Source organism: Rhagoletis pomonella, unplaced genomic scaffold (assembly GCF_013731165.1).
Source record: "Rhagoletis pomonella isolate Grant_MI unplaced genomic scaffold, Rhpom_1.0 Rhpom_scaffold_00017, whole genome shotgun sequence".
In the NCBI taxonomy this organism is placed as follows: Eukaryota; Metazoa; Arthropoda; class Insecta; order Diptera; family Tephritidae; genus Rhagoletis; species Rhagoletis pomonella.
The window spans coordinates 2,959,802-2,972,850 of NW_023458571.1; the positions used below are offsets into that span (position 1 = coordinate 2,959,802).

At 40.2% G+C, this 13,049-nt stretch overlaps 1 protein-coding gene across 1 annotated transcript; it reads left to right on the top strand.

Moving 5' to 3' along the window:
- The first annotated feature begins 7,678 nt into the window (after window positions 1-7,678).
- LOC118749495 lies at window positions 7,679-8,954 on the top strand. The gene is made up of 4 exons (XM_036484290.1): window positions 7,679-8,214; window positions 8,277-8,487; window positions 8,551-8,661; window positions 8,715-8,954. Exons 1-4 carry the CDS (start codon window positions 7,679-7,681, stop codon window positions 8,952-8,954), a joined length of 1,098 nt encoding a protein of 365 aa, XP_036340183.1.
- The last annotated feature ends 4,095 nt before the right edge of the window (window positions 8,955-13,049 follow it).

Genomic DNA, 13,049 nt, shown 5'->3' on the forward strand with positions numbered 1-13,049 from the left:
ATTTAGCTTTACATAAAAGCGGTACCGCTATTAGCGTTAAGAATGGCGTTCGGTATGATACGGTCGTAATATTACGTCACTACTACTCCCGAATGTGCATCTTCAGGTCGACTCTGCTTATCCGTTGCTTCAAAATCTAAAGACGCCGTATCATGATAATGGTCCGTTGACTAGATGGCAAGTTAATTTTAACCAGAAGCTAAGCTGTCGTCGCTCCGTCATAGAAAGAGCGTTCGGCCTTTTGAAGGGCGAATTTCTGAAGCTGAAATATTTGCATATAAAAACCGCAAGCTTAGACAATACGATTGTAGCAGCGTGTTGTGTGCTCCACAATTTTTTAATTAATAAAAATGAAATCGATTTCTCAACATATGAACTCGATTCGAGAAAGTAGAGAATTTCGTTTACTTGGGAACCAACATTAACACCGATAATAATGTCAGCATTGAAATCCAACGCAGAATCACTCTTGCCAACAAGTGCTACTTTGGACTGAGTAGGCAATTCGGGAGTAAAGTCCTCTCTCGACGTGCGAAAACCACGCTCTATATGTCACTCATCATGCCCGTACTGGTATATGGCGCAGAAGCATGGACAATGACAACATCCGATGAGGCGGCTCTTGAAGTGTTTGAGAGAAAGATTTCGCGGAAGCTTTACGGGCCTTTACGCGTTGGCGACGGCGAGTACCGCACACGATGGAACGATGAGCTGTATGAGCTTTACAACGACATGGACATAGTGCACCGAATTAAAATACAGCGGTTCCGCTGGCTTGGCCATGTCGTTCGAATGGACACCGACGCCCCAACTCTGAAAGTATTCAACTCGGAATCCGCTGGTGGTAGCATAGGAAGAGGGAGGCCCCCACTGCGATGGAAAGATCAGGTGGAGAAGGACTTGGCTTCACTTGGCGTTTTCAATTGGCGTCAGTTGGCTACGACTATTAACGAATTGCCGAACAATTCATTTCGTTCTCTAACGAAGCTATTGGTATCTTTTTAGATTTTCACTCACACTGTGAAATATATTAAGTGTTCGCTCCTAATTTGACAATTGCCTTTTTCTTAAATAGTGTAAGGAACTCATCCTTTTAGCTGCACCAGTTTTTTTTTTGGGCCTGTTGAAGGCGATCTACCGATTTAGCGCCAGGTGAATCTGAAAATGCCTCTAAACTGGACGTTGTGCTGCATGTGCTTTCGTCAAGGAGCATAGGCACATCACTGTTCTCCTTCGATGACACGACTGGACCCAAATTGACTGTGTGATCAGTGGAAAAATATCTTCGAACAGGTCGTAGTATTCCACTGAACGCGGCCACGACCTGAAATATACATATGTATATACTTGAAAATTGGTCACCAACTAAGTAGGTATGAATGTGTATAGTGTACTATACAGCATGTCCCAGAAGTAAGGTGCCAAACTTTAGGGGAAGGTAGGTGGGGGGTGAGCTCCCTGATAAACAAAAAATTTTCAGGTAAAAGTGTCACCGTTTTTGAAATATTTACATTTTTTCGAATTAAAAAAAAAATCGTGCCTTTTCATGTGCTTTCTTTAACTGCAACTACAAGCCGGGCAATACTTAGTAAATTTTTTATGTAAAATACTTCCATACTCAAATGCAATGTAGTTAAAATATATTAAGGAACCATCATAACTATTTCTGGATTTTTAACTTTTTGATATTTTCTTCCCCAACTTTGACTATCTCGGGTGAAAAAAAAATGTACTGAGCCACGATTGAGAGAATACAAAAGTTGCGCCGATCTCGGTACCGCTATTTTTCTCTTAACGAATTTGACAGAATCGTTGTTTGCATGACGTCACACTGGTGCAACTTGTTTACGTTTTCCTTTGCATCATTTTTTCTTCTTCTTCCATTCTTGCTCACGTTTTGGCATTTCTCTCTCGCAATTGCACCAGTGTGACGTCACACAAAAGTTATTCTCAAAAATCCTCTCTGATCGGCGCAATCTTGTATTCTATCATTCTTGGTACTGAGCTATAACTTTACATTACATAAAAAAATTGCTCATTTAATAAAGATTTCAGAAAGGTGCCACACTTACTGTTTTGAATAGAAAAAAAAATTATAGCCGCTTTTGTGGGTAAAGGACTGAGACACGCTAGAATGTATTTAATAGATTTAAATTGAATTTGTTCTTGTTACCGTCAAATGACATGCTAAATAGTACAAAGGTACATTATTACCTGCTCCTGACATTAGTTTGTGTTACTTACCGGAATTCGGACTAGAGTCTATAACAAGGGCTATATCTATCAATATTTTTTGTGAAGGATGGGTTCACGTGAAATAAAACATACATGAGTTGTTTGAAGAAAAATTTATTCATTTATTGATAAAATATGCTCAAATTGGCGACCTTCTACTCTAATACAAGCTCGGCACCTTTTAAGAAAAGACGCTTTTAGAGACCTTAAACTCAATTGGGCTATCTCAGCAGGAGCCCCATTTGGTATATTAAAAAGAGAAAATAAAATTGTTAAGTAAACAGCGGTAGATAAGTATGCACTCTGGTAGAAGAAGTAATATAAACTTTTATTAACTGATTTTGCTATACTTCTTTGATGTTTAATATTTTTTAAATCTCTGTGCAAAAATTATAAAATTTCAGCAAATTTGCACCAAAATCCCTAAAATTGTTACACTTTTTTTCAGAATTTCAGAAAACTTTTAGGTATGCAGTTTTATTGCCCATTAAATTTTATTATTATTTTTTTATTTATTATTATATTTTTATTAAGCTTCTATTAAAAGGGCATCATAAACTAAACCTGCGGCTAGTTAATCTATAAAATGTTGCTTGGGAATCCAATGAATAATTAGTTTAAAGAAAAAATTACCTACCTAAACTTCGGCTACTTTAATTGACGAACACAGATATGTACATACAATATGCATGCATATGAATATGTGCCCATAGTTTTGAAAGTAGCCTGATTCACATCACACCTTTTGTGCTTAAATGACCGTTTACTTGTAACCGAAACCTGCTATCGACATAAACTGACGACAAAAACTTTTACCTTTGCTTAATGAATTCGAACGAATAACCGACGATTTCAGATGCAGGTAAATTACCATGTAATCACAAAAGGTCGGTCTGATGTGACTTACACCACTTTCAAAATTATGGGCACATACGCATTCAATGTAACTATGATACATTTGGCCACTGACCTGTACTCTTTTTATTGTTGTTATCTTTTATAGTTTTATAGGTCCTCTTCATGTTTCGCATTTTACGGTCCAGTGTGTCATCATCTTCAACGAGAAAGCCCGCCGTCCTCATGTCAGCGAGAATATCCATCCACAAATTCTTCTTTGGGCGTGTGTGAATCGGTAACAAAGTTCTATGGGGAAACTGTTGAATAATATTTTTACTATGGTGAGAAAGTTTTGCCAATCTGCTGTGTGAAATGAAGTATTTATTGACAACAGTAAATTTTTGATAACCGCAAATTTATGCAGAATAAAATACTACAAATTGAAGTGAAATTAATATTTTAAGAAAAAATCTGCCATCGTTGATTGCAATTCATCAATTTAAGCTTTTATTTAAAGAAAAGTTACGCACATCAACAATCTTTGCGATTGTCAGAATTTTCTATGCATTTGTCAAAAATTTCACTAGCCTCATGAGCTACTCAAATTTTATTCACCTCATAGTTTTCAAAAATTTACTCGCCGCGGACTTTGTTACCGATTCACACATGCTCTTTTTAATTTTTGGATCACGAAACTTATCTTTCCTTTTTCTGTATTCCTCTAACAAAAATCTCGTAGCTTCTCCATGCCACTTGAATTTGGAGTTCCCTGGTGATCGTATAATTAAAAGTCATATCAAATCACTTAGCGTATTCAAATAAACATTGCAGCATCCCACTTTCAGATGTTGTGTTTATGTCGGAAGCAACTCCTACCAATTCTGGTGGTGCAACATATCCCTTCGTATACTCCTTCAAAAACTTTTATCTGAGGATAAAGTCGGATATATAAAAATAACAAGCTGCAACTTAAGCAAGCAATTTAGGCACCCTGAAATTGTGCATATGGAAACTGTGCATACGAAATAATGCATATGAAAAACACCGAAATAATGCATACGAAAAAAAACCGAAATAATGCATATATGCACAGTATCGGTTGAAAACCGAAATAATGCATATGAAAAAAAAAACTAAATAATGCATATATGCACAGTTTAGGTTGAAAACCGCAATAATGCATATGAAAAAACCGAAATAATGCATACATGCACACTTTCGTTTGAAAACCGAAATAACGCATATGAGAAAAACGAAGTAATGCATACATGCACAGTTTCGGTTCAAAACCGAAATAATACATATGACAAAAACCGACGTAATGCATACATGCACAGTTTCGACTCGAAACCGAAGTAATAGATTGGCGCTTACACATATCTACCTTAGTGTTTGGTCGAGCCTCTCCTCCGACTTGTGGCGTGCGCCTTGATGTTGTCACACAAAGCGGAGGGACCTACAGTTTTACGCCGACTCCGAACGGCGACTGTATTTTTATGAGAAGTTGTTTTTTTGGCATTGCCTGCCAAGGGACGACCGCTGTTAAGAAAAAACCTTTTTCTATTTTTTTTGCGATGTTTATTTGACCAGGGCTTGAACCCAGGTGCTGATGAGTGAGAGCGCGCACAGCCGCCGACTGACCGAAGTAATGCATATGACAAAAACCGAAATAGTGCATACATGAAAACGAACTTTTTTCTGAGTAGAACTCTCCTTTCTGTGTTGCCGGAAAAGCAGGGCGGAAGTATTTTTGAGCAGAACTTTTTTCTGCGTAGGGGGCCTTCGGCCGCGCTTAGGGATTATAACCCTTACTAAGTAGAATTCTCCTTTCTGTGTTGCCGGAAAAGGGGGCCGGAAGTATTTTTGCGCAGAACTTCTTTCTGCGTAGGCGGCCTTCGGCCGCGCTTAGGGATTATAACCCTTACTAAGTGGAATTCTCCTTTCTGTGTTGCCGGAAAAGAAGGGCGGAAGTATTTTTGCGCAGAACTTCTGTCTGCGTAGGCGGCCTTCGGCCGCGCTTAGGGAGTATAACCCTTACTAAGTAGAAGTAAATAATTCATATTAGAAACAAGTAAGAAAGTCTAAGTTCGGGCGGAGCCGAACATTAAATACCCGGCGCAAATATTAAATATATGATTTTCACCTTTCTGAAAGCTACCGCTACTTGGTAAGCCGGGATGTATCAATTTCAATATTGACGTTTAAAGCATTTCTAAAATTTACCGTTATATGAAAAGCCATAATTTTAGTCCGATTTCAATAATTTTCATCGTTTTGCTTTTATGTAGCAAGCACAATAAAAATACCGAGTTTGGTACAAATTGGTAGAACGGTTACCGAGATACATATATGTGATCATAAGTGGGCGGTGCCACGCCCATTTTTCAAAATTTTATTGTAGACGTATTTTCTGGTAAGGAATTGTTGCAAGCATCAATTTTGAATAAATTGGCTTTAATATTTACTGATTTATCGAAGATTTCGTATTTCTCCAAATTACCGTTATATGAGATGTGGGCGTGGTTATTGTCCGATTTTAAAACTTTTCGGCCATTTGGTATCCTGTAGCAAGGCCAATAACTGTGCCAAGTTTGGAAGAAATCGGTGCAGCGGTTGCCAAGATATACACATGTACCCATAAGTGGGCGTGGCTACGCCCATTTTCCAAAAATTTATAACATTCTTATTTTTCGTCTAAAAATTATTGTAAATATCAATTTTGAGTTAATAATCTTCAGTAGTTACTAAAATATCGCAGTTTTCGTATTTCTGAAAATTACCGTTATATGGGAGGTAGGCGTGGTTATTGTCCGATTTTTCCCATTTTCAATACCATCCGTCCTACGCCCGAAAGAAGTACACGTACCAAGTTTCGTTAAGATATCTTAATTTTTACTCGAGTTATCGTGTGCACAGACGGACGGACGGACGGACGGACGGACGGACGGACGGACGGACGGACAGACAGTCACCGCTTAATCGATTTCTCTTTTCATCCTGATCATTTATGTATACATTTGTCTATATCTATCTCGATTCGTTTTGCCTGTTACAAACAACCGTTATGTGAACAAAGTTATAATACCCTTGTGCACAAGTGCGCTCGGGTATAAAAACGAAATTATCCATATGCATACTTTCGTTAGAAAACCGAAATAATGCGTATAACAAAAACCGAAATAATGCATGCATGCACAATTTCGGTTCAAAACCGAAATAATGCATATGGCAAAAACCGAAATAAGGCATGCATGCACAGTTTCGGTTGAAAACCGCAATAATGCATATGTGAAAGACGAAGGTATGCATACATGCACAGTTAATAATAATAATAATAATTAATAATTTTTAATAATCTGCCTTATCCTGAGTTTCACCCGAAAATGTTTATTCCGCTCATAGTAAATACATGGAAACCAAAAGTGAAAAGTGAACTGGTTCGGGGAAAATTAAACTCATGACTTTGCTCGTTATTTTTTCGAGTTTTATAACTGCGTGGTGTGGGTGGTAGAACGACCAATATTTGCCTCTAAAAGATATCTAATGGGAAGGCGTTTCTTTCATATAGTTGAGGGTGAGATATTCGTTTAACACATTTTCGTAAAGGGATTTTAGATCGCCTTTTCAGAGCAAATTTCTTTCCATGCTTAGGCACTGACTAAGGAAGATTTGGTTTGGGAAGCTTGGCTTGTTTATGCGGGAAATGCATAAGTCGCTTAAACAGTTATCTTTAGGGATGACGTGACCTAGCAAGTAAAGAAATTTGGCTTCATCATTCGTCTCATTTTCCCCGAACCGGTTCACTTTTCAAATTTTAATTCCATATATTTACTACGAGTGCAATAAAAATTATCAGGTGAATTTTTTTCCGAACGAAATTCAGGATAAGGCAGATTGTATTTTAATTCGCTAAGCCATAATACATTCGTATAAATACTTATATACACTGAGGGAAATAATGCATAGTAAAAATTAATAGTTTAATTACTATGGGCGGATGACAAATGTTCGGGTGAAGTTTTTTTCAGGTGAAACTTAGGATAAAAGTGAGTACATAACGTGCATTGCGTTGCCGTCACCGTCACCCGCAGTTGTCAAAAAAGCTGATTCGGTATATTTGTATGAAGTAAGTTACATGAACAAGCTGATGGTGACGGTGCCGCACCAATTAGCTCAACTCTCAATTTTGCTTATTCGATTGCGTCAAATGACAACTATTCAGTGTTTTGTTTACATATTTGAACGTAAATTTTTCCAGTTTGTGAAAATTTTAATATTTATGGAAACACGAAATGTAAAAAGTAATGTAGAAAAACCTAATAAAAGAAGTGAAAAAGTAAAATGCAAATTTTGCAAAGAGTATCAGCGAGTTAGAAATTTTTCGGGCATAATGTCAAAAGAATTGTGTGTAACTTGACGCATAAGCATCGTTGACGGTGATGTTGACGGTGACGGCGACGCTGTCGCAATGGATGGTATGTACCTTCACTTTAAGGCAGTATGGCTTTATCAAAAATATTTTGAAAGGCAACCCTTTGATTTCGACATTTAATGACACAGACAACTTTCGTTTAAGTTTTTTTAATTCGTTTTGAACGATGTCCAAATGCAAGAGCCGTTTGGTCGGGCCCGCGTCTATCTCACCGTGCTGTTGCTGTTGGAAATTTTGCTGGGCTTGGCTATTATTATCGTTACGGCCATTTATCAACGCATTCTGGGCGCTTACATGGCAGACGTTGAACGAAAAATGCTAGGCGGCCAATTTTTCAACACCTACATTCTTGGGTTCCAGCTCATGGTGGTTTATGCCTGCAGTATTGCTATGTGGTCCTCTCTATGGTCGCGCCGCTTTTCGTCTAACGTCAACTTACTCCTGAACCTTTGGATGTTTTTTTGTTTTGTGGTAGTTTTTTGTGGACTCGGCACAATTTGGTCATTGATAACTTGCGCTGATGCATTAGAAAATACAGCGGAAATGTCGCTACTTAAAGGAATTGACCTATACTACACATGCCCGGAATGGAAACTTCTGTGGGACGGCCTGCAATATCATAAAGAGTGCTGTGGCGTGCATAGCTATAAGGACTGGATGAATGCCTCGTGGATGCCAGAAGAAGCGATCCAATGTCAACCGGCGGGCAGGTAAATATGTAGATTGTGCACTTAGTAATTCGAAATTATTTTTCGGCATTTTATGTATGCAGCGGAGAAACAGCTTTAGCACCATACGCCTGTTGCAAACACACTTGTGCTACTTGCTTTGAGAATTACATTCCACGCCCCAGTAATAGTCGCATTCCATATTTGACTTTGTCACAGATAACCACAGATGGATGTTTGCCGCTATTCACCAACAAAATATGGGAGATCCTTTATGGTTTAACGGCACTAGTTTTGATAGCGTTTAAGTTGGACGTAAGCTTATAATGTAGGAAACGTTTGGAAGAGACTGCGCTATTCTAGTCGAATGTTTTTCAGATCATCATTTGCTGTTTGGCGAAATATATAATACGCAAACAAGCAGAAGTCAACTGTTGTAGTCGTGAAAATGTTGGTTGCGATGGTGATGACCGGCCGATAGTGGTTGTGGTGCATTTTGATGTAATCTTTTTTGTACACTTATAAACATTTTTTCATTTCAGAAATATCCAGCAAACCATTATGTCAAATTCGATGGCGAGGAAATTAATGCTCAATTGACATCAAAGTTCAGGAACGAAAGTGAAGGTATGAGCGAACCTTGCAACTGTTGCAGCTGTGACAATATATTGCGTGGCTATACTGTTAGGCAGGAGGTAATGCATATGTCAACACCCACACAACGCGCAACGCACTTTTGTAATTGCAATGGTGGTGGCAATGAGTCCCGAATACTGCATTAAGTAGGATTAAGTGCCATTTCTATATTTGAATTTTATTATATTTTCATGTATTTAGTTTTACATGTATTTTGAATTTTTTTATACACAACAAACCACTACTTTTGTCCAAATATTATGGGAATTCTCTATGTCTCGCCAGATTGCACGGTATAACGAAAAGCATTAATCCTCGAGAACACCCCATTGCAAAATTCTAATATGCATATGCAGCAACGTATATACTTACAAGTATGGAATCCTATGCCCTTATTGTCGATTTTCTATCTAACAACGGATATGCCTACCAAACAGCGGATGTGCCTGCCAAATTAAAAAGCATGATGGCGGCAGTATTTGAGAGGCACGTTCGATTATACGAACGACATTGGACTGAAAGAAATTGAAGATGAATGACATGAATTATGAATTATTATGAAAAAGCAGAATGTCGAACCAAAACATAATTGGAAGAATCTGAAAATGCCAATGACGTTGAAATGAAAGAAAAGTAAAATAGCGAAATATCGAAAAATAAGTAATAGATGACAGGCACGTATTCAAGGGTTTCGTGTAACAAAGAGTTTTTTTATGTTTCTCAATTCAGTATTTAACCCAATTCGACTCCGTGTTGCCATATGGCAACGCAAAATACATCATCTATGGAAGGGTGTAAAAGAAAAACTGATCTTAAAAATGCTTATATGTACGTTAACTAATTGCTAAAAGGTGTCTCTTTCGAAACGCTTACGCATCTGTCAGCGCCTTGCTGTTTATCGAGCGTAATACACGTGTGTTTTTTAAACAACGTAAGAAGTGGCAGAAAACCATCGAAAAGTTATATATCGTTATCGAAAGGCCCTAACTCATATAGTCGCTGAAATACATAAAAGACGTTATGAACTAAAATTGTTTATTGCTTAAAATTTTGTGGGCACTTATAATTCGACGAAATGCACCATAATCATCAAAAAAGGAATTTTTGATTTTTACTTTGTAACGAAGCGTTTTTGCTAACCCCGATGCTTTTTCTAAAATGCTGGGGTATACTCGCCGTGTCCAGGGTTCGTTACAATAAATTTGTAGTTTCAGGGCTCTGGTAAATCGTAATTTATTATTTAATTTTCCTTAATTTCTATAAAAAGAACATATAACAAATAACAATTTGAAACATTCGGTTGCGTCACTTGCAGTGTCTGGGTAACGGCTCCTTGTTCTGTTATGAGCCCGTTAGGCTGTAGTGGCGTGGCTTTAGTACTGGTGGGCAGCGCTCTGCTGCCGCCGCTGAGTGGCGCGCTGCTAACGTCTATAAGTTGTGTTCGGACCGTGTCGGTATGTAGCGCTCTTGCAAGGTGGGTTGCGCTCTGGTCGTGCCTGTGAGTGGCACTCTAACACCGTCGGTGAGTGGCGCTCTCATGACGCCGGTATGTGTCTCTTTTGCAATGTCAGAGAGTAGCGCTCTGGTCGTGCCGGTGAGTGGCGTTCTAATAACGCTGCTGGGAGGCACTCTGTCGACCTTGACAAGTGGCGCTCTGTTCGCGCCGGAGAGTATCGCGCTAATGACGCCGGAGACTACCGTTCTACTCGCGCCGTTGGGCGGCGCTCTGGCGACGTTGACAAGTGGCGCTCTGTTCGCCACTTGTAGGCGCTGTCGACGTCCGTCTGCTAACGGCGGTGCTGACTTCGGGCGAGCGGGTGTCGCCCGTACGCAGTTCCACGAGACGCTGTGGTGAGAGCGTGTGTAGCTTGTGGCGCTGCCACTGGGAAGGTGACGTCCAGCCCGACGCTCAATCCGGTGCAGAAGAAATCACCCTACCAGCAGCTGTTGCAGAAGTGGAATCAAGCCTGACGCTCGAGCCGGTGCAGATGAAGTCACATCTTGCCAGTAGCCGTATGTTTACGACTGCAGTCTCGTGCTGACTGACTGGTTTCTTGTCGTGCTACTCCTTTAATATGCTATGTGCTTGATGTTGCGTGGTCGCGCGGCTACATGTTGCTGTGTGATGTTGCGTTGCCATGGCAACGAAGAGGTTGTCGAGTGTTGCTAGGACTTGTGTTGCTGTTGTGTGACTGGTTTGGTTGGTGGTGTGGGAGTTTGTGTGGGCTAAATTCCTTGGGGACATTTAGTCCTCACCCTCCCCCCCCCCCCCCCTTACTTGGTGGTCTGGAACTCCCCTGGCTCTTGGGTGGATGTGCGCGCCCCAATGGCATACGGTTACCCGGTAGTCTTTGGTACTGAACCTCAGCCGTGGTTTGCATACGCGTGCGGTGATGTCTCTGTGGCTCCGACGGATTCTGTCCGCTATTGTCGGGAACTGGTCTGATGCCGGTCCCTCAGCGTCGCTGATGAGGATTCTTATTCCCTCTGGTGGCACTGTCGACTGCTTCTCCGTTCGGGATACGGGCTGTTGAGGAGATAGGAATGACCTGACTAGTGTTCGTTGGCCGGTGATGGCGGCAGTCGAATCAGCGAGGCGATAGCGGGTGTGTCGTAGTGTAGTTGCGAGTGTGGTAGTGGTGGCGGCGGCTCTGCGACTTGGCGTCCACGTGCGTGCTGCCGAAACGTGGTCAGTATCTGCACCCGCTTCAGGGCCGTCATACCGGCCGAGAACGGCTCGGCGATATACCCTGGTGCCCCTTTGCCTTGTCCGAAGAAGCGCATGACCCTTTGGATCGTCTATAGGGTATACACGCCGTAATCCCCATCGTTTTCTTATTGCGGTACCCTCGGGTGGACTCCTTGAACCTCGAAGCCCACCCCGCCGTACCTCTGGAGTATACCCACTGTAGGAACTCTCCCAATGTTGCTGTTGCCTGGACGACTCTGCCCCTCACCCTAGAATCCACGGTCCACAGGTAGCGTTCCTTCCAGCATTCTATATCGAGGAGATGGTGGGTGGTCTCCCGGTTCGCAAGGACCAGTAGGTACCAGTGTCCAGCCGTGTTGTGGGGCGCTACAACCGCCCTCTTGCCGAACAGGTCCGTCCTTCGTAACCAGCGATGGATGCGCCGATAATTCTCTTCCGGATTCCCCTGTTGCATTAGTTGCCATACCACAAAGGTGACAGGTAATAAGTCAATTGACCTTATTTCCCACCCTGGTGCGAAATAAAGTCAACAAAAATTTGGAAATAAAGTCATTGACGCTATTTCCCCATTCAAATGCAAATATTGTCAACAATTCTTAAAGTATGTCGATTCATAGAAAAAAATGTTGTTCTTACAATAAACATTGCCCCGTAAGTGTGGTTTTTTTAATAGATGAAAAAGGTTATTGCCAAATCCTCAGTGTTGTGATATTAATCCTCACAAAATCATGAACTACCACTAATTGATTTTATTAAAAAAATTTAAATTACGAATATGTAAAAACACGATGCGAAAAACTAAACGCCTGCGCACAGCTGGAATACGAGAAATATTTGAAGAAAGAGTGTAGAAATGATCCATAACTTGCAAAACATGTTTCATTTCCACAAAAATAAAGCGAACACTATTAAATTGAAGAAACAGTCCATGTCCAAAAACCCCGGAGGAACACTGAAAGAATTCTGTGTTTTAAATTAGCATATTTTGAACGAACTCGGATTCTCTAAGGTGGAAAAGAAACCAACTTTTCTATAAGGAAACAATTATAGAAAAAGAATTTTCTTACACTGTATTCATTTCTCCGCCAGCAATTTGTGACGACATCATTTAAAAGCAGCAAAGGAGAACGACGGACCTATTTGTTAGATAGCACATTCAACGAGCCAATGTGCTAAAATGCGGGCATAAACAATTATTGATTATTAATATCGGAACCGAGATCATATAAGTTAATTGATTGGTTTTCACACACTTTTGAAACACAAATTATATGCATTTTTACTGCAGACAAGTTGTTGCCCCAAAATACAGCGGAAATCTTCCAATCAGGGCTGCCAACTATCCTTAGTTATGAGGTGCCTTAGTATTGAGGATAAAAAAGTGCCAAAATATGCCAAATAGAAAAATAAAAGCGCTAAAAAAGGTGTTATTCCTTTTAATCATTCACATTTAGCAATAAAATAAAGCTACATTTTCCAAACAAAAAGGCAATGATAAAATAAGATAAACCGGTTGAATAGACTTTATAAA

Coding starts and splice junctions, on each gene's coding strand:
- LOC118749495 (XM_036484290.1), top strand. CDS start 7,679: ATGCAAGAGCCGTTTGGTCGGGCCCGCGTCTATCTCACCGTGCTGTTG. Junction 8,488..8,550: donor TGATAGCGTTTAAGTTGGAC/GTAAGCTTATAA, acceptor AATGTTTTTCAG/ATCATCATTTGCTGTTTGGC. Junction 8,662..8,714: donor ACCGGCCGATAGTGGTTGTG/GTGCATTTTGAT, acceptor TTTTCATTTCAG/AAATATCCAGCAAACCATTA.